Here is a 26,166-nt window from a genome sequence, read left to right as displayed (position 1 = left end):
TACAGTATCAACACCGGTTATCCAGGGGAAAAGAAGCGCTAATATTCTTAAAACCAGAATCCATAAATGAATGGCTAGGATGGCACAGAAGTCACTTGGTATAAAAAAAGTATGTGACACCTGACTTCTGAAGCTTCTCACTGGCATACGCAGGCCTGAGAACCAAATTTGTTTCAGTCTGCTCATCATCAAAAGAACTAGTTGTGCTTTGCCAGACCTCAAGGAACTAAAGGAATAGATAGAAAGGCATATTGAAATCTTAAACACATCAGAAGGTGCAACCAGGCTGAGACATTCCTTTCAGCAGACAACTGATAAATGAAATGCACAATTGTTGTTCTCACTGAGGTTGTCTGCTCAAGTGTTCTAAAGACTTGGAAAGTGTGGTAGTAATGGGTATATTTCATGACAGACACATTACCTCCAAGGAAAACACTGAACTTACTGCTAACAAAAAAATGGAGGAGTATTATCAATCATAATTTAGAAACAGCATCACATAATAACATATAGAAATGCCTAGCAAACCAAGTTTAGAATGCTGAAATCTGTTTTATCTCTGTCTCCTCGGAAGACCAGATCCTTTATGCTTGCATGCTGCTGCTATGTACTCACCAGCATAATAAAAGAACCATGACATCATGGCCTCTGAATTGACACTGTACGTGCACTCTCCATAAAAGACTAGTACATCAAAAGCTCGCATGCAATGCCAGAATATTCTTACAGCATACAGTTTACAGAAAACTGCAGTGGAAATTTATAGCTTACCATCAGATAAGCTTCTGAAAGCCAGAGGGAAAGGCAAACAAACAGAATCCAAATCACTGCTCCAAAGTTGCTCTCAATCAAAAAATTATTATCAAATGAGCTCAAGTGCAGACCATTAGCATCATTTCAGACTCAAAATGCACAACATGAAAGGGATGCCTAAACTAGTGTATATATATAACCATATCCCATATAGTTCATGGGATTTACTTGTAAATGTTGTGTGTATTTAATGTCAGTCAAGAAGAACCCGTCCTGTATAAACAAGAGACAAGCACAGAAAAAAAAACCTCTAACACCATAGCCCGGAGGCAGGCATTATCAAGACAGATCCTTAACTTTCTATAGTTTAGGAAAGAATCTCAAGAAACTGACAGACCAAGAGATTAATAAATATTTTCATTTAAAACTTATTCAGTGTATAAAATATGCTCAAGTGAATCTGGCAAGCAACAGCATACAGTCTTCATACTGACAATGAATTTAAATCAAGCAATTGTAAACACACTTTTGACATGCCTACAAATCAAAATAGCTTCAGGAATCTCAGGCTTTGAGGAGCCTTCTTGCCACGAGTCAGTTTGAGAGAACAGCTTTGGGTTGGTCCCTTACTGCTTTGAGATGGCTAGGGAGATTTTGTCGTATGCAGACTGTTGCTAAGATGGAAGCTTAATGACACTGAACCTGTAGGCACTAAGCCACCAATTTCACAAGTCATGAACTGCTTCAGGGAGCTACTCAGGGAACGCTGAAAGAGGAAAAAACCTGCCCAACCAGTAAAAATGGGCCAATTTCAAACTCAGTGCTGTGAGAGATGATCACAGTGCCTTTGAACTGCCTGCTCTCTCTCCTCCCCTCCAGCTTGAAAACTATGACCGAAGGCCTATATGGCACAGACCTCCTGCAGCCACAAGAAATAAAATCATTAAGAATCAAGAGACAGCAGCCTGCATGTCCTCTCGGGCTCCAGCTTCACTCCAGAAAAGTTGCAATGCTAGTTGTTATAGCAAAAGATTATCCTACAGCTATCTTTGAATCAAGGAGGATTTGATGAAGAGACATCAATTGTGCATGTCAGCAAGTCCAAAAATGTACATGGCTCTTTACCCAGAACCTAAGTGCCTTGTTGGTTCCAACATCAATAACAGCAAGTTGAGGTAAAACAAGGACTTCAGTTTACAATGGCCAACAAAGCAACTTGGGCAGAAAGGCAATAAAGAGGTGAACTGTAGCAAGTAACTGGGGAGGCGACAAGGCATAAACTGTTAGTGAAACAACTGACTTCTTGGTACAGTGCTTACGTTTCACACACAGTTATCACTTCTACAGAGGCTAAATGCTGGAATAGAAGTGGGTAAGGACCTTTGGTATTCTCACACAAACTGAGGAGAAAATTTCTCCAAAAGAAACCCTGCACTTCATTTGTAGCAGAGTGGGTGTTCACATACCTAGAGGTTGATAGCCAATTTTGACTTGTCCATACCATGTGTGCCGGAGCTTTTTCAACTCTTCTCTGTCATGCAGCGGGAAAATCTGAACTAGAATACCATTGGTCAACAATCTTCTCACTAGAAGGAAAAAGAAGTTCTAGTACTCTTTCCAAAGACAACGAAGTTAATATGAACAAATGGGTTACGTTACGTGCTTATCAAGCCTAGAGTTCCTTTGAAATAAATCTAACATTTGAGCTAAGTAAAATACACCTCCATGTTAGCTGACAATAATCTAAAATAGAGAGAATGCATTCTAACTATTCCTACAAAGACTGTGCTGTCCACTGGAAGAGAAAGAGTAATCCATCAGTTTGCAGTTGTTACCAATTGCTGCTTGAGCAACAAGAAGCATTACAGGTCAGAACTGAAATGCCATGTGTAGCTTTGTGCAGAAGAGGTCTACGTGCTGCATTTGAGCAACAAAAAGCATAACAAGTCAAATACAAATACAAAAATAAGAGAATGTCTAAGAAGCCACTTTAATTTTATGGGAAAGATACAAAAAAAAAAAAAAAAACAACATTTTTGAGTGATCGATTTATACTAAATAATAAATCACAACACACCTCCATTGCAAACAAACCACTTATTTAACAATTTTGTATTTAATTTCTGTTATGGAAAGCAATCTACCTGTGTTGGTAAACCATTAGCAAACTGCTCAGGAAATCACAAGTAAGCAAACAATTGAGAAATATTGAAAGAAACATCAATTTTCTTTTGTATGGGTGCACTGGAACTGCACTAAAGTTATGCATTAGTTTTTCCCTTTTCTCATAGACATCCACTTGATATAAGCAGAAAAACATATTAGCTATTTACATTCATATATATGAGTGTAAACTCATCTAGCATATATGTTTAGTTACATTTCTTGAACCACTGATAACTTACTTATTCATTAATGGGAACATGCTTATTTTGATGACATCTTGTGGCCTTCCCTTACAGCTTCTGTTAAAAATAGTTTGGTGGTGGTGTTTGTTTTTTAAAGGCAAATATTTTGGGTACTAATTATAAAAATTATGGAGTCTCAGTCTCAGGTCAGAGTCTCAGTCTCAGGTTGTAATGACCCTCTGGAATTCATCTGGTCCAACCTCCTGCTCAAAGCAGGTTCAGCTTAAATCGGGCTGCTCAGAAGCTTGCCCAGTTAAGATCTAAACATATCCCAGAACAGACTTTCCACAACCTCTCTAGAATTCTCCAATATTTGATTACCCTCATTATAAAGAACATTTCCCTAATATCTATTTGGAATTTCTCTTGTTACACTGCACATTCATTGCTCCTTGTTCCACCACTGTGGAACTCTGAAAAAACAAAGCTGATTAATATTAGTGTGATTTAATGCCTTACAGTTTCTTTTAATTGCAGGAAAAGTAAGTTTTTTCTGCTATGAACAGAGCCCTAAGTCAAGACATCGAGTTACAGACAAACTGCCTTACTTACCAATTGATTTTCCTGGATACAGCTTTGCCTGGGGATATCCAGGGATCATTTTTTCATCTTTAGCTCTCAAATTTTCAAGTTCATGTTTAATGATATACTGACATTCTGACATTGTAAGGAAATTCTGATTGTCATCTAAACAAAAAGGATGGTGGTAAGAAATCGTGCGACACAGTAAGACAACCATGGCAACAAGTAGTTATCAAAAGTGATCAGAACCAGAAAAAAAAATCCATGTATATTACATGACAATTACAGCCAAATAACATATAATAACAAAAACCTCTGCTTTTTAAAATAAATATCTTAGGAATAAATTTTCTCTAAGTGGCACACACTGGCCACTGCATTTTTGATGACCCAAGTGAACTAAGAAAACAAGTTACTTCTCAAGGCTTTATAATTTCAGTGAAGCAAAGCCACAAAAATAATACTGCAGAAATTATTCAACACTGCCGCCTTCTTGATTGTAGTGTTGAATAAACATGCAACAAAGAAACAATTCAACTTCCAAAAAAAACTATTTGTTCAGACAGATCCAAGTACCTCTTATATTGAAGATATGCTGAAACAGACACATGACGTATAAGCAAGACTAACCCAGAATTCCAGTGCTTAACTGGAGAACAAAATGAGTTCTGCCACTACCACACTGGGGAAGGGTTAAACACCTTGCAGGTAGCACATTTGAAAGAAAATGTTACTGTGCTGGTGCATCCTCAAATTAAAAGAGGAAAAGTAACTATTTTTTTCACTAATCATGCCCCAATTCCATTGAATGACTCTATAGTGTTATTCAATTGTGTTTTATATATAAATATACTAAAACAAAGTATTTCTATTTTCTCCATCATACAATAAACATCAGAACTGGCTCACAAGTGTTAATAAGAGATTAAGTAAAAGTAACGTATACTATTGATTGTTAATTCTGCGCTCAAGTTAATCAACTATTTTTTCTTACTTTCAGGAGAAAATTTTCATACTACATCAGAAACTGTTTGGAATACACAAAAGCATAAAGTAAGAAATACACAAACAGAAGCCACATGAAAGGACAATAAAATAATAATTTCAGTAATGCTCTGAATTTCTTTCTTCCAATTTCTGTTTACTGCTACCATTCCAAGGAATAGAAAGACCATTAAAGATGTAACAGTGTAATTGATTATAATCTTTAGCCACAGCTTTGTAATGATACTAGATGCCTTAAAACGCTTACCTGCAAAATCTTTGAAAGTTTTTCTACTGCTGTATGTAAAAGCTCTCATCGAATTATCATTACATTCCTTCACCAATCCCACATTTTCAGCTCCCAGCAAGAGCCTTAAGTGGGAAGCTCCAACCAGATAAATATTTTCATTTCCATTTTCTGTGACCAATGGTTTAATCAGAAGTTGTGCGCCTTTAAAGTAAAAAATAAGTGTGAGAAAAATAAGTGTGACATAATTTTTAGACAAAGAGTATATCTAAAAACCCAATGTCATAGCGTACATCATACTGGACCTAATCATCAGGAGCACTGAAGCTTTATCTTTTCAAAGGCATGAAGAATGAAAGCTTTTTCAGCACCCAAATGGTGCTCAGAATCTTGCAGGTCACCCTCTGCTTTAGCACTGTTTCTGTGGAGTGCTCACAGACAAGGAATTGGAAGAATGCGGACAGTTTGGATCTATACCTGTACAGCTTACGTCACATAAGCAATCGGCGCTTCTGCAAACAGTCCCACTCATTTTAAGGAGACTTTTGAAATAGACACATCCTTGACTTCCCTAACAGAAGCCTGAAAGCAAGTTTGTAGCCACAGAAAGTTTACCGACCATCAGATATAAACTAGAACAGTCATAAACAATGCCTTTATAAAAGAAAAAAAATCTAGAGGTATTACAAACAAATTAACCTAACTTTAATTCCTGGAAGCATATTGGAACAAGTAATGAAATATTCTAAGAAATATTCTAATGAAATATTCTAAGAATCTACAACCTAGCAAAAAGATAATTAAAAGCCAACATAAATTTATCAAGACTAAATTGCTTCCTGCTAATTCAGTTTAATTCTACAATATGGTGCCAAGGCTGGTGGACAGGATAGTAGATGGGATGCATCTTCATTTTGGTGAGGTTCACAGCTTTCTCATAATCAACATGAGAAACACACTGTAGAAGATGAATATAAAAACTGATTAAAAAAAATACAAGAGGTTACCAATGTTTCACAGCCAAAATGGAAGGCTTCTAAACTTCAACAGGCATGTGACCTTAAATCAATATTCTATTCTTAAATTCAATTAAGCAACTTCAAAAATGCAAAAGGGAGTAGGACAGGCTAAATAGTAATTACTTATATCACAAGTTACCTGAAAACTAATTTTCTGCTTGTCTTAATATTATGACAGCCAATCCATTGCAAAGTGTTCTACAAGACCATGTCGTACTCACCTCCATTTGCCTTTTTGTCCACTATTCTTTTAGTGAACCATTCTATGGTTTCTTCTTTGGTGCCTTTTGCAAGCTCAATTACTACCAGAGGCCTGAAGTTTGTCTCAAGAGTATCCACGGAAGACCAGCTTTCCTTCATCTTTTAAGAACTTGCTGAGTACAAAAACAAAACAAGAATGCCATTATTTAAAAAAATACTGTTTGGTGTCAGCCTAAAGAGTGCAAAACTTTACCATAGTGAGATACAGGTGTCTGTGCTTAGCAGAGTGGCAGGTGCCCATTTCTGTGGACCTACTAAAAATAGTACTACAGGGCATTTGAATAACTCTAGGATTGTTGCTTGGGGAGATACTGCCAGTCCTTGGTGGCATGTATGTCTCACTCTCCAAGCAGCAAAACTTTTTGCTACATATAGCAAAGTATTGGTGGTGAGAAAGAAGAGAAATAAACAAAAGGAAAGTAATAAGGAAGAACTATCATTAAAAACTACAGCTTGCAACACCAGACAAACAGCTACCTAATGTAAGCTTCTCCTGCTATGAATGGAAATACATTATACATTTACAGAGGTACCTGCTCAGTTAAGCTTGTGAAACTTTAACCAAGTGTTCCAAGGTAACTTACACCTTCAGTGGATGAGGACACCTACCATTCAGATAGACAGATTACGCCCAGAGCAATTAAATGACTTGCTGAAAGCTGTAGGACAAGTGGTTCTGTGACAAAGTCCAGCTGTATAGTGCTGGGCACCAGCACAGCTTTGTACGTGAATAATCTAAATTGTCTAACTGAGCAATTATGTTGACTGTGCAATTTTTATAGAAACAATTCTACAGTGATAGTTATATGATGCTTCATAAAGCAACAGAGCAGTGTTTAAATAAAAAGATAAATCTGGTAATTAACCTACTCCATTTAGGCAGAAATAACCCACAAACCAACGAGAACAAAACCGAAATACCACAAACTGAATTTACTAAATTTAAAACAGTGAAAAGTTTGCTTTTTTTTTTTTTTTTTTTTTTCTGCTATTAATTTCACTGAAGAAAGGATTTTACCTATTCTGATCAAGCAGTTTTCTCTCTCCTGTTCCAAGAGTGAAATTAAGTAATTTCCAAGTCTGTTCCCCAAAGTACAGAGCTTGGCTTTCACAACCCAGCTTTATTTGTATGATCCATAGAGAAATCATGATCCCTGGTATTTCATTAAGTATTTCACATAATTTACTACAGATTATAGAATCACAGAATGATTTGGGTTGGAAGGGCCCTTAAAGATCATCCAGTACCAACCCCCTGCCATGGGCAGGGACACCTCCCACCAGACCAGGCTGCCCAAAGCCCCATCCAGCCTGGCCTTGAGCACCTCCAGGGATGGGGCAGCCACAGCTTCTCTGGGCAGCCTGTGCCAGGGCCTCACCACCTCTGAGTGAAGAATTTCCTCCTAACCTCTAATCTAAATCTCCCCGCTCTTAGTTTAAAACCATTCCCCCTTGTCTTTTCATAATCTGATTGAGCAAATAGTTGCTCTGCATCTTATAAGTCCCTTTTAAGTATTGAAAAGCCACAGTGAGGTCAGCCTGAAGCCTTCTCTTCTTTAGGTTGAACATCCCCAGCTCTCTCAGCCTTTCTTCATAGGAGGTGCTCCAGCCCCTTAATCATCCTCATGGCCCTCCTCTGGACCCTCTCTAACAGCCACACAGCCTTCTGGTGCTGGGGGCCCCAGACCTGGATGCAGCACTCCAAGTGAGGCCCTCACAAGGGCAGAGCAGAGGGGGACAATCACCTCATCACCTCCCTCGCCACCCCTCTGTTGATGCAGCCCAGGATGCAGTTGGCCTTCTGGGCTGCAAGCACTCACTGCTGGCTCACATAAAGCCTTTTGTCCACCAGAGCCCCCAAATCCTTCTCTACAGGGCTGCTCTCATCGAGTTCTCCCAGTCTGTGCTCATGTCTGGGATTGCGCCAACGCAGGTGCAGCACCTTGCACTTGGCCTTGCTGAACCCCATTAGGTTCACATGGCCCACTTCTCCAGCTTGCCCAGGTCCCTTTGGATGCCATCCCTTCCTTCTGGTGTATCAACTGCACCACTCAGCTTGGTGCTACCTGCAGACTTGCTGAGGGTGCACTCGATCCCACTGTCTACGTTGCTGATAAAGACATTATACAGCACCGGTCCCAGGAGAATCCCCTGAGGGACACCACTCATCACCAGCCTCCACTTGGCCATAGAGCCATTGACCACCCCCCTCTGTGTGCAAGCTTCAAGCCAACTCCTTACCCACTGAATGGGCCACCCTTCAAATCCATCTCTCTCCAATTTGGAGACCAGGATGTCTTGTGGGACTGTGGCAAAGGCCTTACAGAAGTCCAGGTAGATAACGTTGGTCATCTTCCCCTGTCAACTGATGTTGTCACTCACTCCATCATAGAAGTGAGTCACCAGATTGGCCAGGCATGATTTTTCCTTGGTAAAGCCACGCTGGCTTTCTTGGATCACCCCTGTCTTGCATGTGCCTTGACACTGCTTCCAGAAGGATCTTTTCCATGATCTTCCCAGGCACAGAGGTGAGGCTCACCAGTCTGTAGTTCCCTGGGACCTCCTTTCTACCCTCTTTAAAAATGGGAGTGATATTTTTTCCCCTTTTTCCAGTCACTAGGGACTTTGCCTGACTGTCAGGACTTTTCAAATGTGACGGAGAGAGGCTTGGCAACTACATCAGCCAGTTCCCTCCGGACCCTGGGATGCATGGCATCAGGCCCCATAGACCTGTAGTTGTTTAGTTTCAGCAGGTGGTCTTGAACCTGCTCTTTACTTACAGTGGGTGGGACTTTGCTCCCCATCCTCCATCTACAGGTTCAGGGAAATGAAGGGCTTGGGAAGCCTGACTGGCAGTGCAAACTGAGGCAAAGAAGTTAAGTTTCACCTTCTAGCTCATATATACAGAATCATTCAGATTTTTAGCTCTGAACCTATGCATGCAGGTATTTAAAGGAAATACACTAGAATTTTAAAAACATTTCAGATGCACATCTGCACAAGCAGGATGAGTCAGACAAAGGACAACGTTATTGGCAATAATGCACTGCAACCGCGACGGCAGTGATTCACTGCGTTTTGACAGCCGTTCCGCCTTGCAGTATCACTTCCCATAATCAATTTTATCCCGAATGTTTGCTACATTGTGCACATCGCAGCTTCTGAAGGGGCTTTTTAAGGTCTGTGTGTTAAAAATGAAAAGCATTAGATAATTGCTAAGCATTTATTGCTGGCATCAGCGTGCTTGGTGCGGCGAGCAGCTATGGGACGCCGCTCGTTATTTTTAGCTTTCCTACTACCACCGCCCGAAAGGCAGCCGAAGCCCTCTTCCACCACTGCATTTAGGGCTTCAGCAGCGGGACGCAGCCAGCTGGATCCGGGAGAGCCGTGACCCCTTCCCTTCCCTTCCCTTCCCTTCCCTTCCCTTCCCTTCCCTTCCCTTCCCTTCCCTTCCCTTCCCTTCCCTTCCCTTCCCTTCCCTTCCCTTCCCTTCCCTTCCCTTCCCTTCCCGTGCCCCCCGGTGCCGTGCTGTGGGCGGGCAGGGGGCGGCTCCTCCCCCTCGCCCTCCCCCTCCCCGGTCCCCGCCGGGCGGCGGCGGCGGCCGCCCCCTCCCCACTCACCGCCGGCTGCCGGCGCCACATCCGCGGGGCGGGGTGGGGCGGGGCGGGGCCGAGCGCCCTCCCCCGAGCCGTGTCCACGCTCCCTGCTCCCGCCCACCGCTGCCTCAGGGGCGGCTCAGGGAGCAGGCGCGGGAGGGCTGAGGCGGCGCCACCAAAACCGTGTCCCCAAGCACCACGTCCAACCTCTCCCTGAACACCCCCAGGGACGGTGGCTCCACCACCTCCCCGGGCAACCCGTCCCGACCCTTGACCGCTCTTCCTGAGCAGAAATTTCCCCTCATTTCCAACCCAAACCTCCCCTTGCGCAACTTGAGGCCGTTCCCTCTGGTCCCATCACCAGTCACCTGTGGGAAGAGGCTGATCCCACACACTTTTCAGCAAACTTGGAAATACATTCACATTTAAATTTTGTAATGGTTTTCATTTTACCATGAAAAGTATGGGTCATACTCTGTAGCCAGAATAAAATGTCTCTGGTACTGAGGCTTTCTGTTATTTATAGCCCTTGAAGCAAGGCACCTCAGAAAATGGAGATAATGTGAATACTCGAAATCCAGGTGTTACACACCACATGGAGCAGTAACACAATTAGTATCAGCTAATTTGGGCAGGATGTATTAGTCAGACCTTTTAAACCATGTCTCAGTCTAGTCCAGCTCTCGATGGCCTAATCATATAGTTTATTCACCACTCAGTATCTCTGACCGTGAAAACTCACTTCCTGCGAAAATAATGTAGCAATAACAGGGACATAGATTTAACAAAAGGGATTTTTTAAAAAAACACTTTATTGTTTTAGTTTTAATTTATTATTTATTTAGTTTTAATTTATTTATTAAGTGTTTTTAAAAAACACTTTATTCTTGAGTTTTCCATATTGGAAATCTCTGGTCCCACTGCATCCTGTCAGTATCCACCAATGTCTTTGTGGGTTTTGATTTCTGTCCTCAGGGATCTCTGGCCTTCTTGGCTTGACATCTGCTCTCTGACACCTTCTTCACTTTTGAGCTTTCAGTAAGGACTTCCTAACAACCAATTACTTTGGCCCTGTGCATAGAGTCATTCAAAATCAATGTATTTTCTGATAGCAAAGTCATTGTTCTACTTGATCGTGTCATTTAATGTCAGTATTCCTTGACAGTCTGTCATATTTCTCAAATGCCATCTATCCACTAGGTGTCACATTCTTGCTATGCAATGAATTCTTGCTAGCACACTATCAGTTTCTTTCTAAAAGGTTCACGTTCTGCTAACCATGCATAAAGGTTAGCACATAATCCGATGGTCGCCAAAGTAAAATAGGATTCATAAATAGATGGTGGGTGTGCCTGTATGTGCATAGTAATCTGCATACACGTACACTGCTGACGCAGTGGAAACAGACTGACCATGATGGCAAAAGCAAATTACCTTGTGCCAACTAAATTGTGTTGTAGTAACTAGGCTGTTTCCATTAGGATTAGTTAATTTAAAGATGGATCAGGTTTGCCCACCCTAAATTGCCAACTGCACTATAATTAGAGTTAAATACAAATCCCAAGCTTGCGTCCATCAGTTGCTGTAGTCCACTATTGCGATTGTTAGCTGATTATAGCATATTCATGGTCTGCCTCTGTCAGGCACAAAGCAGACTATAGCCACAGTGTAATGGATAAGCTGTAGTAAAGTAGAAAAAAAAAAAAAAAAAAAAAAAAAAAAAAAAGGAGGAAAAAAGAGTGTGAGAGAGAGACAAAAGAAAATCCATCAAAATTTCAATAAAGGAGCTTATTTTTATTCTGTGGTTGTCTCTCTTCACCTTGGACTAATAATTAACACAGTACTTAACTAAATTAAGAAGCCATTCACATTGAAGTAAAATTCTCTTTTATACCTGGTTGAAACTGTGATCACATTTTGGGTATAGTTCAGTAGCTATCTGTACCCAACATTAATATTTCTTTCTATCTGTGCCTTCATTGCTAGCTCCAAGGCTTTGCCCCATACTTCCACCAATTCAGATCTTTCTCTGAGCCCATTCAGTTTAGCAGCTCCACAGGAAACTACCCTTGTTTGGCTGCTTCTGTTTTCTTCAATTTTAGTGATTTGAATAGGCTCAAAGAAAGGCTGGGTAAGACCGAAAGCTGGCACAAGGTAAGCACCTTTCCGTACAGCAAACCTTGTAATTCAAATACATATAGACATACATATGGTATGACAACCATACTTCATACAGCCACATAACTGAGATGAATCACAGAATCACAGAATTTCTAGGTTGGAAGACACCTCAAGATCATCGAGTCCAACCTCTAACCTAACACTAACAGTCCCCACTAAACCATATCCCTAAGCTCTACATCTAAACGTCTTTTAAAGACTTCCAGGGATGGTGACTCCACCACCTCCCTGGGCAGCCTGTTCCAGTGTCTAACAAATGAATATTGGCTCTACTCTGAAGTCACACATAGGAATAATCATCCTCTTAAGATTTAACTTTACTTCGGGTTAGAGGCATACTGGAACAAGTAAGGAGCAATTAACAGTAAAATATTCTTCCTATTCGCAAGCTAATGACATATTGATTAGAGTGTAAAATGGATTATTGGACTTTTAAAGTTTAGGGTTAATATGGTAATTACTTTTTTTTTTTTTTTTTTGTAATTGAGTTTCAATTGATATATTTGTTACAGTAAGATTTGGTGACATTTTACGCATCTTCAGTTGTTTTTCTGGTCAGATTATGCAGGATTATATGGGATTTTTCCAGTAATATAATATTACTAAAATGTTATGTTTATACCTTTCTGCAAATGGAGAGGAAATTATTTTTCAAGTCATATCTGGCACATTTTTTACATCCTGCTAGGAATCTCCACATAAATCTGTTGAGGCAGCCCAAGCACTGTTGGGGTCAAAGTGTGGAAGCTTTGTTTTATAAACATTGAGCAATGAAGCTGATCAATTAAAATCTGCAAGGTACAAGATACGTCTTCCATTTCCCACTGGGTCTAGCTGATTAGAGATACCCAGTTTTATTCCAGGTTTCTAATCCCAAACTAGGTCATGAAAGAGCAGAAGGTTTGTCTTGTCAAACTGTTTGTCCTGTCAAGACAAATGGAAATAGCATAAAAAGAGGAAAATCAGCCTGCCTAAGCTTAAAAGAGGTGAGAGAAACCACTCTCGAATTATTACCCAGGGAGAGCAGGTAAAAAAAAAAAAATCTGCATTATATATTAATCATATTTTATACATGAATTCAAGGAAAGTGAATTAAAAGTCATCAAGATTCAAAGTTCAGTCCTCCTGGACAGAATGTGCGTGATTTATTTATTAGTCCATGTCTGGGAACAATTCTGAAGAGTCAGTTGATTAATTGCTATGAGTTATCAGATGGCAGAACTTAATGTGCTTTAAGAAAACTGGACTTGTTGGTAGCCCTGCTGTGACTGTGACCCAGAGAAGTCTTGGACTTCACCACCCGATGCAGCCTTTCACTAGAAGCAAGAAGTTTGGAAGAAGCAAGTTCAGGAAGTCCGTGTTCAGTGAAAGTCTTCCCAGCCACTACTTTCAAAGTAACGCTTGCCAAAGATAACGAGGTGATAAATTTCCTTACAGCCCTACTCTGCAGCTCTGAATCACGAATGGTCCTGGGAGGGCTGAAGAAGTTCATGATTCCAGTTGTCCTTCACCCCTTGTGCCTGAATTCAGCTGCTGGTCAGCTGCTGAACCACCACAGTGTAAGGCTTTAAGCAAACCAAAATGAGACAGCTGTAATATCATCAGCTGTTCCAAACTACACCAGATGTGCTCCAAACTATGCCAGATGTGCACGTGGGTTTTTTTTTTATTGCGCTTCAAGAAATATTTCTTGTGTTCTTGCAGACAACTTCAGGAAGGTATCTAGATAAAATGCGTATGCTACATCTTCACTGTATAAGGTCTGTTTTACTCTAACTTTTAAGGAACTTGAAGTGTAAGTTGGGAAGTGATCTTTTATGGAATTCTTGATTATGAAAAGAGGAGTTGTGTAAGTTTTTATAGCTGATCCTTCAAGCCATCATAAATTGATTTCTCCAGGGAGATGCATTTGCTTATCCAGTTGGACAAGGACTGTAGCACTGGTGTACTGCTAGCAAAACTATTGCAGATTTGACAGCTGTCCAACAGCATAAATCTGAAGACTCTGAGCTCTGTTCTCCTTTAATACAGTATACACAGTTTCATTGTATGATTCATTTGCAAGTCTGTATATAATTTCTCTGCTTACTTACTGTCCACTAGTATCAGTTGTACATCTGTTCATTTGACTGTTCTCACCATTGCTTGGAAAATAACAAAACTTGTTAAATCTGTTAAACTGCAGATAGCTCGTTTCCATTAATTCCAATTTCTAATGACCTAAGCTTGTCATTATTACTGTTGTGTCTAGTTTACATGCTACATCTACATGCTCAGAAACACAGCTTCCCCTTCATTTTCAGAAGGGGATGCATATTGGCATTTACGCATCTGATACTCTGAAACAGAAATAAAAATCACAAGCCTGGAATAAATCACTCTTTTCAACTAAAAAGTTGGACTTAGTCACTGGACTTTGCAAAATTATGGAACTCCCCTTAGAAGCCATCAACACCAAGAACAAAATACTGAACTTGTGAAAAAAGTGGCATTTGACATAATCAGTGAAAGACTGCAAAGCAATCACTAACGTAATTCTAGCTGTTCAACAAAAAGTGGATGAGTCAAAAGAGAAAATCTTTTGCCTGTGATCTCTTCTGCAGGGCTGGCAAGCAAAGTACTGACAGAACAAGGAGGTGTGCATATGCTATTGTTAAAGGACTGCATGTGCTGATCTACTTTTGGTATCTAGCTCGTTTCTTCTGGAATACAAAGTCTGGCACAGTTTTTCACCATCTGAGTCCCATGGGTCCCAGTGGTGTCATCAAACATACAGAGCATAGGGTAATAAAGATATATGGTATATTCTGTCGGTTTAGGAGAGCACTAGGTACTCATTGAAAATGAAATAAATGTTTAACCAGACCTGACTGCTACAGTCATGCATTCAGAAATACCAAAGATGTAATATTTGTAAATTTAAAGATTTTTTTTGCCCCATAAATTCTACCTTATTAGAGATTAGCCTATTATCTTTATTAGCATCAAGTGGTCTACTTAAAATTTAGTACTGTAAGTCTGTACAGAAAAAAACTTTGATTTTTATCATCAAGGTCATTTAATTTGTCTTTTATTTCTGTAGTGCATAATTCTATAATCTGATTTGAAGCACACTCAGATCCATCAAACCTAATTTTAAAAAGTCTTTATTTTAGTGAAAATCATCTCCAATCGACAATTAGAAATTCAATGTGATAGAAAACAGGAATCCTATTTTTGTTCTCCTCATTTAGTTCCTTCTGAAGCAGATGTCTAGTGTTTTTCAAGATCAAACTGCAGACTAATATAGTACTCGCCCCATTTTAAGCTGCAGAAGGGACTGCTCCTTCTTGCTAGTACTACAGTGAAATAAGCTAAGGCAAAACATTAAATTAAAAAAAGGATCCTCCATTCTTAAAATCAAATGTCAAGTCAAATGAAAGTCAAGAAAAGATTAACAATTAATATTGCCCTTAAAAATCTTTTTCCTGGCGGATCTGGAGACGTACTGAGAACAGAGCTTGGAATAAAAGTTCCATTTGGGGTTTCTTTCATTTTTTAGGAAAAATAAAACTGTGTTTTGGTGTTACGTTATATAAACAAGAGTCTGTTTTTGGTTCAGATCAGTGAGAGTGACAGGTGTCTGGGTACAGACCATCTTTCTTGGGCCAGCCTGGGAACGAGTGGGTGTGTTTAGAGCTGCGTGTGAGTCGCAGCAATCCCACTAGGACTGCCTGTAAGGCCCAAGAACCCATGGGACCATAGTCCCCTATATGTTAATGGGGTGGATGGAGGCTTCTTTCTGCTGCGCAGGGCTGTGAATTGGAGGCACACACCTTGGCCGTACCAGGCCCTGTGACAAGAACCCTCTGCCTCATGGCTCAGGTAAGGCAGGCAGGCTCCCTGGACTGGGATGCACAGTGGGGTGGACCAGCAGCACCGTCAGCAAGATGTACACCTCTCAGCTGTCAGAGGGAGCCACAACTTCTTCCCAGGCCCATGGGACTGAAGACTGAGTCAAGCCACGCTACCATACTACTGGCACCACTTACCCATGCTAACAGCAGAGAACCAGGAAATGAATGCTAATGTTGAGGCACGAAATGATTAAATCCTCTACTACTTCCTTTATTAAATCCACACCTGTGACAATAACGATGAATCTTTCCTACTTAACTGTGACAGAGCTTGCCTGCTCTTCTGGACACGCTGGAAATGCTGGGAGATAGTGGGTGACTGTCAGCACACATTTGTGTTGTCGCCCCGAAGCTGGCAACTTCCTAACCCCAGTGAGAGTACCAGGGGCTGGTCTGGGTCCCAGCTGAGCCAGCTCTTCTGAACTGAAATCCCTCTTCTAGACTACAGTGAGATTTCTTCACATGTCCACAAGTAGTCACTGCACCCACAAACCACCAAGAATTTAGCTGGTTTCAGAGCTTTATCAATTCAGGGTAGTTTGAAATTTATGCTAGCCTAGATTTGAAATGCTCCCATTTAAAACATTCTGGGCTCTGAGACATTTCTGAGAAGAGGGAAAATTGGTAAACGGCAGAATTAGGATAAGTAACGGTGAAATTAAGATGATGTAATTAAAGTACCTCACCTCACTCTGAAGGTAACAATCCACTCAGCACCATTGATATAGTGTTAACTGGGTATCAGCATCACCTAGCCAGAGAAAAAATAAGTTGTGAGTATACTTAAATCTTCCATGTCTCTTGCTTAAACAACTGTTAAATAAAAATATTGAGTTATCCCATACATTGTTATCCCATACATATTTTTTTCCATATCCATTAGCAACATAATCAAATACACATCCCTTTTCACCTGACATATTTAAAGAGGACTTTAAGATTCAAAGGTGTAGGGCATTTTGCCTTTGACAGACATCTCTGCTGCATTTAGTTAAATGGTCCTTCAAGAGTCCTCGGCATACTCCTAGGGTTTTGTTGTATCATCAAGGTAATGTTGTATGATATTTATTAAGAAAACCAATGTGATGAGTTTGCAAAAAAAATAACATTGGTTAAATAAAATGCAGAGTTCTTATGGTAAGGTATACTATTATTTGTATAAAGTTCTCTTAGAGATTTTTGGATTGATGGAGATTTTTCAGATTGTTCTAGATATTAATAGATTTCTGCACATTTGTTATCTAGGTCTGCAGTTGCAGTGTTTTGTTTGTTTTTTTTTTTTTTTTTTTATATACTTGTCTGTCATGGGGTAGTTACATTAATTGTTGATCTATTCACTATGTGTGATTATTCAGCTCTGAGGGATGCAGTGGAAAATAAAGCTAGTTCAATTTTTAATTTTTATAAATAAAATTTACATGTATTTGCTCTTTTAAATGTGCACATCTGATACAGGACAATTCCAACAGCATCTTAACATATCTATAAGATGGAAACACCAACAAGGAGGAAAATGGTAAAGAAATTATAGTTCCTTAAAAGATAAGAAGAAATAATACATTAGCACTTAGCTTACCTTTCTTCAAGTTTCTTCTATACTAGATATCAAAATCAAGTAAAAATTAACCAGATTAGTGTAACCAGACAGCACTCTGAAAATGTGCAACATGTGATCTGCTCTCACGTACGTGCTCTTGAATAACTCATGCACACCGGATTTTTTTAATGTGATTTATTTGCATTGCTTCCCCTGAGTTCAGCCCATGTAACTAGGACATAAGCATTTATATTTATGGGGCTGCGTGTAAGTGCTCTGACACATCTAGGTGAGGGACAGCTTCTTCCACGCTTCCGCTCCTGACAGCGTGACCTGAAGGACAGTCAGGGAAAGCCCCCTCCCAGCTGACAATTCAGCTGGCACTCACAGGGATCATCTGCATCACGGACTGCCACCTGACACACCCTGACACATCAAAGACAGCTGCAGAGGGCTGCCAGATACAATGCAAGACTGATGATGGATCTGCAGATTACTGAAGCAACAACTGGAAGCCAGGAGCTATCACACAGCAGCTAAAATGGTACTAGACAGCTATGTTTAGATGGCTCATTTGGCTTTGTGCTTCTCTTCTTAGGTTGGCACTTTATCCTGTTTCTTGGGAGAGCAATGCTCTGCATCAGCCTCAAAAGCCAATAGTTCTTTGCACAAGAAGCTACCCATCAAGAACATGATCGTATACACGTTTCTCATTTTGATTGTTAACACACATATGCATTAGTTTTCTTTCACACAGCCTTCAGTAACTTCTTCATACAAGTAACTTGTGATACTGCTGTTGATAAATGGAGTGCCTGAAGGATTATTTCAGCTGGGGATTGCATCTGGTCACTATCTTTGATGGTCACCAACAGATAACTTCCATTGCCCCACCTACTCCCTCTTTTATAATACGGGCTCCTCAGTCCCCAGCAGCATCACGTTGCGCTATTTCCATCACATGGAAAATATTTCCTTCTGATTGTTTTCCAGCTGTTATGTGATTCGCAGGATTCCTCTGATTCCTATATTGTGAGAATATGTGAGTGCTTGTTTCTTATTTACTTTTCCATGTCATCCATTACTCTAAGGATCTCTCTTATGTTGCTTTCTGTTTTCCCTCTTCCAGGCCAAGAGCTCTAACCTATTTAACTTCTCCATATACAGCAGCTATTATTTACCTCTGTCATCCTTCCTCAATTTTTTCTTGCTCTACTCTACATTTTTCATATAAGCAAAACTGCATACAGGAGTAAGAACACACCATCTCAAATTACAAGGCTTTAGTTTATTTTTGTTAACTACTTTTATTAGCCCAAGACTAAAACAAGAAGGTGAATCATACACAATGCTCCAGGAATTATCTTGCAGCTACACTAAAACACAGAAAGAAAACTGAATATCTATTTTTTTATCTATAAATATTAGTATTCCCATAAGTTACATAGTGATTGGCCGTTCCTTGGTGTAATGGTGTACATTTTGTAACTGATGTTAACTGGTATTAATTTTGTAACTGATTGTAAAGAAAAGCAAGACCAGCAAGGTGTTCTGTGTTACGCATAATATACATAAATATATATGTATATAAATATATAGAATATATGCCCTATGTTACACAGAATATACTATATATGAAGTTGCAGACAATGCCAGTTCAGATCTGCAGAGACCAAAGTTCTGCTGAAACAAAGGTTTCAGACAAACCAAATACTTTTAAAAACCTGAAAAAAAAATCAATAACAATCCATTTGTATCATCCAAATTACCAGAAAGCAAGATGAAACCAAGTACTTGACATAGAAGAGGGAAGAGGCAAGTGTATCCAAGAAATAGCATTAAGACTCAAAAGAAATAGGTCATGTGAAGAGAAGCACTTAAATTTAGTAATAAAATGTATATTCAGCAGCAAAGATAAAGAAAGATTAGTGAAATAACTTCACCATCAAGAAAAAATAAAGAAATTATAAGATTCCCAATCAGAACATTTTCTGAAGTTGAAAGATGTATGAGGCAAATGCACTTTTCTTGGTTGCAGCAGTGAAAATGATAAAAAGTTCCATTGCAATACACAGAGTTAAATTGGATGAAGCATAAAATAACTCAGAGCAGATTATGGCCCAGTCTTTTACTTTTGACCAGCTCCTGAAGTCCTGGGGGAAATACCAGTGGGAGAAACAGAGAACTTTTCCTCAGAAGCGATAACATGTTTTTGGCCACAGGAGAAAGACACAAACGCAGCATTCATGCTGCCATGTACTGCAGCACTTCAAACACCAAGATTACATAAATATGTATTTATATTTTATATCACTTCATTCCATAGATTTGCCATCTCTGAGAATAGCCATTGACTTTGATCTGTGGGCACTGCCGAAGATAATGGACAGAAAAGATCTCCCTAATCATGCTAAATTTGTCTTTCTTTATCAATAACTTTCACAGTTAAAAACGCTGGCTGAAATCCAGACAAGTTTGACAAGGCTGGGGTAGTAACTAAGATATGTGGCATAAAGGTTAGTGCTGTGGTTTGAATGTGAATGCAAAGGTTGAGTATTGTTTGGAAGGGCAGTATGTGTCTGTGTGTCATGAGCACCCAGCAAGCAAACAAAAGAAAAACAGAAAAAAAAAAGGCAGAAAAAGAAGAGCCACAGGGAGAAGCAAGATCTGTATGACACCAAGAGAAAGTCAAAATAACAAACTGTAAGCACACAATCTTCCTCGTGTTGTTTGGTATTTCCTCTTTTCGGGGAAATAGGACTTGATGTACATTCCTTGTAAATAAAAACAGCGCACAACAGACATAACTGGGTTGTCTGTCACTGGGTTCCCTAATTTAAATAATACTTGCAAGGATGAATTTGGCCAGCAACGGAGACTACCATGTAGGAAAAAATGTATTTTTAAACTGAGTTCAAGCATTTACTAATCTTACGAAAGGGATCTTTATATTAAAAAAGCCAATCTCCAAGGAGATAAGTATTTTCCATTACACTGCTACTTACTACTATTTTCTACCAGCTGGAATCAGTACAAATAGAAATACTTCTTTTTGCCAAAGACTTATTATTTAAAAAAAAAAAAGGACAAAAAAAGAAAGAACAATTTCCCTCAGAAGAAGAAGCAACTATTAAAAGTTGTAATGAAACATGTTTACTGACTTTAAATATTGCTTTCAATATTTTCTTGACACACATAAAGCAAAAAAATTTACTAGTTAAGGTAATTGTTCTTTACTCACATAGAATACATAAATAACTGGGACTTAACAGGGCTGGAAAACTATCAGTTATTTTTATGAATCTGGTTGAAAACATTAGGAATTTTTTATTTTATTTCAAGCGCAGAGAAGTATTCAAAATCATATATATATATATATATATATATATATATATATATATATATTTTTTTTACCAAAATTCCTGCAGTATGGAATTATTTCTGAAGAGTAATGACTGGAAATTCTCAGGCTTGGAGCTTACCAGATATGACGTACAACACCCACGAGACACTTCCTCTCTTTACCTATGGTAGACGTTTGAAGATTGTTGACCAATCACGTATTACAACATGAGCTGTAAGGTTAAAAAAGAAACGTTGCTTTGTGTAAAAAGAAAACTCCAAAAACATTGCACAAGCTTTTATTTACAACCAACAGGGTTACGATGAGATCAGGATTACACCAGAGAGGTTGCGCTGCGTTTCGTAGTTAACAACTTCACTAGGAACGGGATTATGATGTGGATTTTAGGGGGCTGAAACCCTCCAACTATTATCAGCTGGGGTGGCATGGATGCCAGGACACGTGGTGGGATGGTGAGTGTGCTGGTGGACAGGACTCCTGCCCGCCTCAGCTGGCCTTGATGACGTTAGCATATGGACTGAAACACAGGGCTGACAGGTCCTCAGAAATCCGTGTTCTCAGCCTCCCTGCCTCCAGGCAGCTCCCCTACCCCTATGACATCTCTGTTTATGGAGGACACGATATGAAGGTAGCCTGTTCTTACAGACCCTGACCATACCCCGACAATCTTTTTTCCATTAACTATAGCCTTAAGGAACATTTGTCCTAATGTTTAACCTAAAATGCCCTCGTTACAGTTTCTGCCTATCATGGGCAGCAAAAACAGGTTATTCCCATGTAGTCATAAATTCTCGCATATTTGTAGACTGTTCTCATTCCTCCTACTCAGTTTTTAATTCCGTAATTAACCAGTCCAGAACCATTCAGTTTTTCCAGTAGGCCCCTGACATTCTGGTTGTTCCCATCTAGGCGCTCTTCAGGTGGTCCACATCCTTCTTGACACACAACACCCCAAACTAGCTTTACAACTGCTTAGCAAAGCAGAATTACTTGCCAAGTCTTGCAAACTCTAATCCTTATAATAGATCCCAGCAGAACGCTTATCTTTTTTTTTTTGTAATAACACACCATTGTTGACTCACACCCAGTCCGTGACCACTCAAAGCCAGAGTTACTATTGTACAAAACTGCTACCTAACCAGTTTTCCCTACCAGCTGATTATTCCTGCTTAGGTCTGCAGCTGTTTCAGTTGAATAGCTTCCCATTTTTTTGTATTTCTAATTGAAGATCATTTTATATTCTGTCCCTGTCCTCCTGCATACTTACTCCTTCCCTGCCTGATACACTTATGAATTCAATAAGCATTTTCCCTTTTATAAGCATCCTTCAGGTCAGTAATGACTAGCACCAGATGTGGGATCTGTGCAATCCCGCTTAATATACCCATTGCCAGTTTGCTAGAGCACCATCCTGTTACTCTGGTTTTCCAGATAGCTCTGTATGCACCTAGCTGTAGATCAATGTAAATCACACTTGATTAATTTGTTTAAGGGAATCAAATGAAAATTCACCTGAAAATCAAGACGCATTGCATCTATAGCTTGTCTCTTTCCATAGGATAGGTCATCTGGTTATAAAGTCAGTCAGATGTTTGACACATAATTTCTTGCTGACAGTTACCAATCTCTATGCTGTTTTTTCATGGATGCACATTTATTTCTTTCACTGTTCTTCTAAGAATTGAAGTTAATTTTATTAATCTACCTTTTCATACCTCCTTTTTTCTCTCTTCCCTCCCCTCCACTGTGCTTGTCACTTTACAGCCTTCCTCTGTGCTACCCAACAATCAAACTTACCCAAAGATACTGATTAATGACACTGATATTCTGTGAGCAACACCTTTAAATACCGTAGGATGGAGTAAAAGAGGAACTTCAGGTCAACCTGAAAATACCTGACAAGTACTCTACCCTTTTCTTAGCTGCAGCTAAAATCTTATCTTCTGTTGTTATTGCATCAGTTTCCCGATTTTACTGATCTATTTAGTGAGGCTTAGAAGGCACTGCCCTTCTGACACCTTTAGTCTTCTCCCTTTATAGTTAGAGAACCATTTCTACTTCATACAGTTAGCATGTTTCTAGAGTGATTTTTTTTTTTAATTATTATTTTGCTTGCTAGTTGCGTGCCATTTTATGCTTGTGCTTTTTGAATTTTGTTTCTACGTACTTCAGTTTTACTTTAATTCTCAGCTTTAATATCCTAACCTACTTTTTTTTTTCCATCCCTATATATTTATTTCTTGAGTAATTTAGCCAAACTGGTTCGTTAACTATACTTGCTGACTTTCCTTCACAATTAAAACCTGTGTTTGTCCTTAATAACACTCCTTTAAATAACTAGCTGCTCCTGTGAATTCACTCTTCCTTTTCTTTTTACCTGTTATACAAGCTTTTCTGAGGACTCCTAACTTCCAGTTCTCCAAGTTCATTCAAGTCTGCCTTTCTGAATGTCACAGGTTTTATTTTAATCCTACTCTTCATACTCTTCAGATCGCTAGATCTGCTGTTTCATGGACAGCCTCAACTAATGTCCACCCTGACCTTTTCAGCGACTTGCTTCTTACTGGTTTTAATCAAAACTAGCCTCTTGCTAGGTGCAGACTTTTCCAGCAGCCCTGGAGGGCTCCAGTTTGTGTGTTCATGCAGGTATCCACTTTCAAAGGTGAAGAATATAAAATAAAGTTATGGCGTTGTCTAGATTACACACCCTGTCTCATGCAGCTGAAAATGTCTCAACATGTGCTCTCAGAGCTAGCACACAGACCCAAGTAGACACAGTCTACTAATGGCAGCACCCTTCCACCCACCAGGAAACATGAAACCTTGTCTCTTCCCAGCCATTCCTGTATCCAGGAGGGAATTTTCAGGTTAACCATGTGTGAGTGACACATGCTGGCATAGCTAAGTGTGACAAGAGGGGAGTTCTGGCTAGCAGCACAGCTTGTCATGGCCCCAGCTGTCGCTGATACTGAATATAACAATAAGGACAAATCTCATCATCACCCCTCTTTGCAGTATGCTTGCTTCTTGAAGCACTTAAACTTTTCTTGACCTCCCCACAGCTGACTCCTGCACACAGTTACACAACTTCCTACCACAACTGCTGTGGGCACAGTTACAAACTGGTGCTACAGGGGCTCTGAATGCAAACATAGCTCCTTTTCAACCTGGGCTACCTGCAATGCAAGGCTCGAACTTCCAGCTGGAAGTCATGCCTGAACTACTACATGGACAACATGTAGGGTAGACACTCAGAGAAGAAGGACCTGTGGGTGCAAGAAACAAAGAGCCTGCAGAGGCTTTATGGAAACAAATTATGTATTTGCTGAACCACTACAAGGATGCAACTGATGGGAACTCCTTCAGTTGTGAGCTGGGCTGCCATCGTAATTGTTGCTACCGAATCAGAATAGGCATAGTTTATGATGTTCCTTTTATCAAGCTGCTGTTTTTATCACTTTCATATAGAAAACAAGCATAAGCAATATTTTTTTCCTTAGTGTGTACATGCTTGGCCTGGTCAGCCTTCTTTATGGTTTTTGATCAGATAGGTTTTAGCGAGCTATTTGTGATGCTGTTTGGAAAAGTAGGATACTAAGTGGGTCATTGTAAAAAACGATGGTGATAAACACTTGCACTCTTTTCATGTTTCATTGTCACAGTCAGCTCTAGCTGACAAGCAGCTACTTCTATTGGATCAAAAGTAGGACTGGAAGTGTAGTAAATATAATATAGAAATGCTTTGTGTTTGAGGTGTATTGACATAGAAAATAGTACAACCTCAAGTCTGAAATAGCTAAGAATGATGACAGTTACTGTGAACTGACCTCTAATATAGATGGTCTCAAAGTTATTGTTCAAAATCCAGAGTAAGCAAGATGGCTTTGACACTCTGGCTTCTATAATGTCACCTGGAGTCTTTCTCTAGCATGGAGATTGATACTTTTATCTTAGTCCAGGACAATGAGGCTTTGTGAGGTCAGATGGATTGCTTTTCTTCTCACAGCTAAGAGAACTTGTTTTTTTTGCTCTGATGTTAGCAGGAAAAGACTTTTGCCCTGAAAAGTGTATAACAAAGGAATCTCACCTGTGTTACAAGATGGGATCTGAAAATAAAATCCTGGCTTATAATAGCAACATTGGGTAGCATAGTTCTTCTTAAAGAGAAGGCCAGCAAACTAATTCAATAAAAAGGACCAAATATAAGTCCTATTAAAAATGAACATTGGGGCTTATTACTGAAGTGAGAGAGTAAAACAGTGGCAAGAGCCATCCCTTCAGAATCCGAGGGATATTTTCAGTGTCCAGAAAATTCTCTGAAATACCAAAACGGAAAACCTCACCTGAACTTTTTGCTTCTCATCATGATCTAGCTATCCTTCATTCTTCTACACCACCACATCAGCCAATTGACGTGTGACTGACCCTCTTCCATTGGCTTTATCGCAGTCATTTCTTCATGCACAGAAATACAGCTGATTTATCCACGTATTCAAGTCAACTTGAAAGAAACTGAGCTATTTCTATCAAGAAAGGAAGTAAGAGAAAGAAACTGATGAGTGGAAGTGCATTATTTGTGTATTTACATTCTTAAATATGTGTAACAAATGACTGCTTGTGTAAACACAACTGAACTGAAATCACAAAAATAGCCATGTCTAACACCTGCGTGTTCCACAAGTAGGGCTTAAATCTTACTCACGAGGTTTTAAACATATTATTTCACTGGAGTTAAGAAGAAGTAACAGCATTCAGGGCTATTATTTCAGGCTCTTCGCAAATTCCATGGAGCATCACTGCAAATGTTGGCAGTAATCATATAGTTCTGCATGCACAGCTATTCGTATTTTCAGTAAGTAGGATATTTCAGAGAATAACTGGAAAACAAAACAAAACAAAACAAAACAAAACCCACCTCTCCAGAGAAAAATGTTAGATTGCCACAGCGTTGTGACACCGCCAAACAAACTTTAGCTGAGATTGTGTAACCTTGACGATGGCTGGCGTTAAAATTGCAGAATGGCTTTTGTGTTACCAAATTAACGTGACAGCTTCGCTCACAGGATTTCAGAAACCTGAAGGAGCAGCGATTGCTCTGCCTGTTTTTCTGAAGTGCCTGAGGTCCGCGGCAAAATTTGGGAAGAATGCGAGGCTTAAAAACGCCTCAACAGTGCTTCCACTCGCTGCATCTCTCTGTTTTATTTCAATTGGAGTTTGCTGATTGTTTAATGTGAATGTAGTTCACACACTGCTGAATAATTAAGCAACCTATGGCATGGGTTTGGATGCTGCTGAGAAGCGCATCCTTTTTTTTATCCGTACCAACAACCAGAAACTACCCCCCTGAGAACCCAGGGCTGTGCAAAGCGGGGCGGCTGGCTCCTGTCTTTGTGTGAGG

The 26,166-nt window shown here is 39.7% G+C and overlaps 1 protein-coding gene across 4 annotated transcripts in view; it reads right to left on the bottom strand.

Moving 5' to 3' along the window:
* The window catches only part of ANO10 (anoctamin 10), a 115,370-nt gene extending 105,457 nt beyond the window's left edge, over positions 1-9,913 (bottom strand). For all 4 annotated transcript variants that reach the window (XM_068674486.1, XM_068674484.1, XM_068674485.1 and 1 more), the window contains exons 1-5: positions 9,815-9,913; positions 6,155-6,307; positions 4,936-5,118; positions 3,714-3,848; positions 2,220-2,339 (exon numbers count right to left, since the gene is read on the bottom strand). In XM_068674486.1, coding sequence (XP_068530587.1) covers positions 2,220-2,339; positions 3,714-3,848; positions 4,936-5,118; positions 6,155-6,293 — 577 coding nt within the window. In that variant the 5' untranslated portion in view covers positions 6,294-6,307; positions 9,815-9,913. The remainder of the gene's footprint in view (positions 1-2,219; positions 2,340-3,713; positions 3,849-4,935; positions 5,119-6,154; positions 6,308-9,814) is intronic.
* Between the last annotated feature and the right edge of the window lie 16,253 nt (positions 9,914-26,166).

Source organism: Anas acuta, chromosome 2 (assembly GCF_963932015.1).
Source record: "Anas acuta chromosome 2, bAnaAcu1.1, whole genome shotgun sequence".
NCBI classification, from domain to species: Eukaryota; Metazoa; Chordata; class Aves; order Anseriformes; family Anatidae; genus Anas; species Anas acuta.
This window is presented reverse-complemented; position numbering and strand designations above follow the sequence as displayed.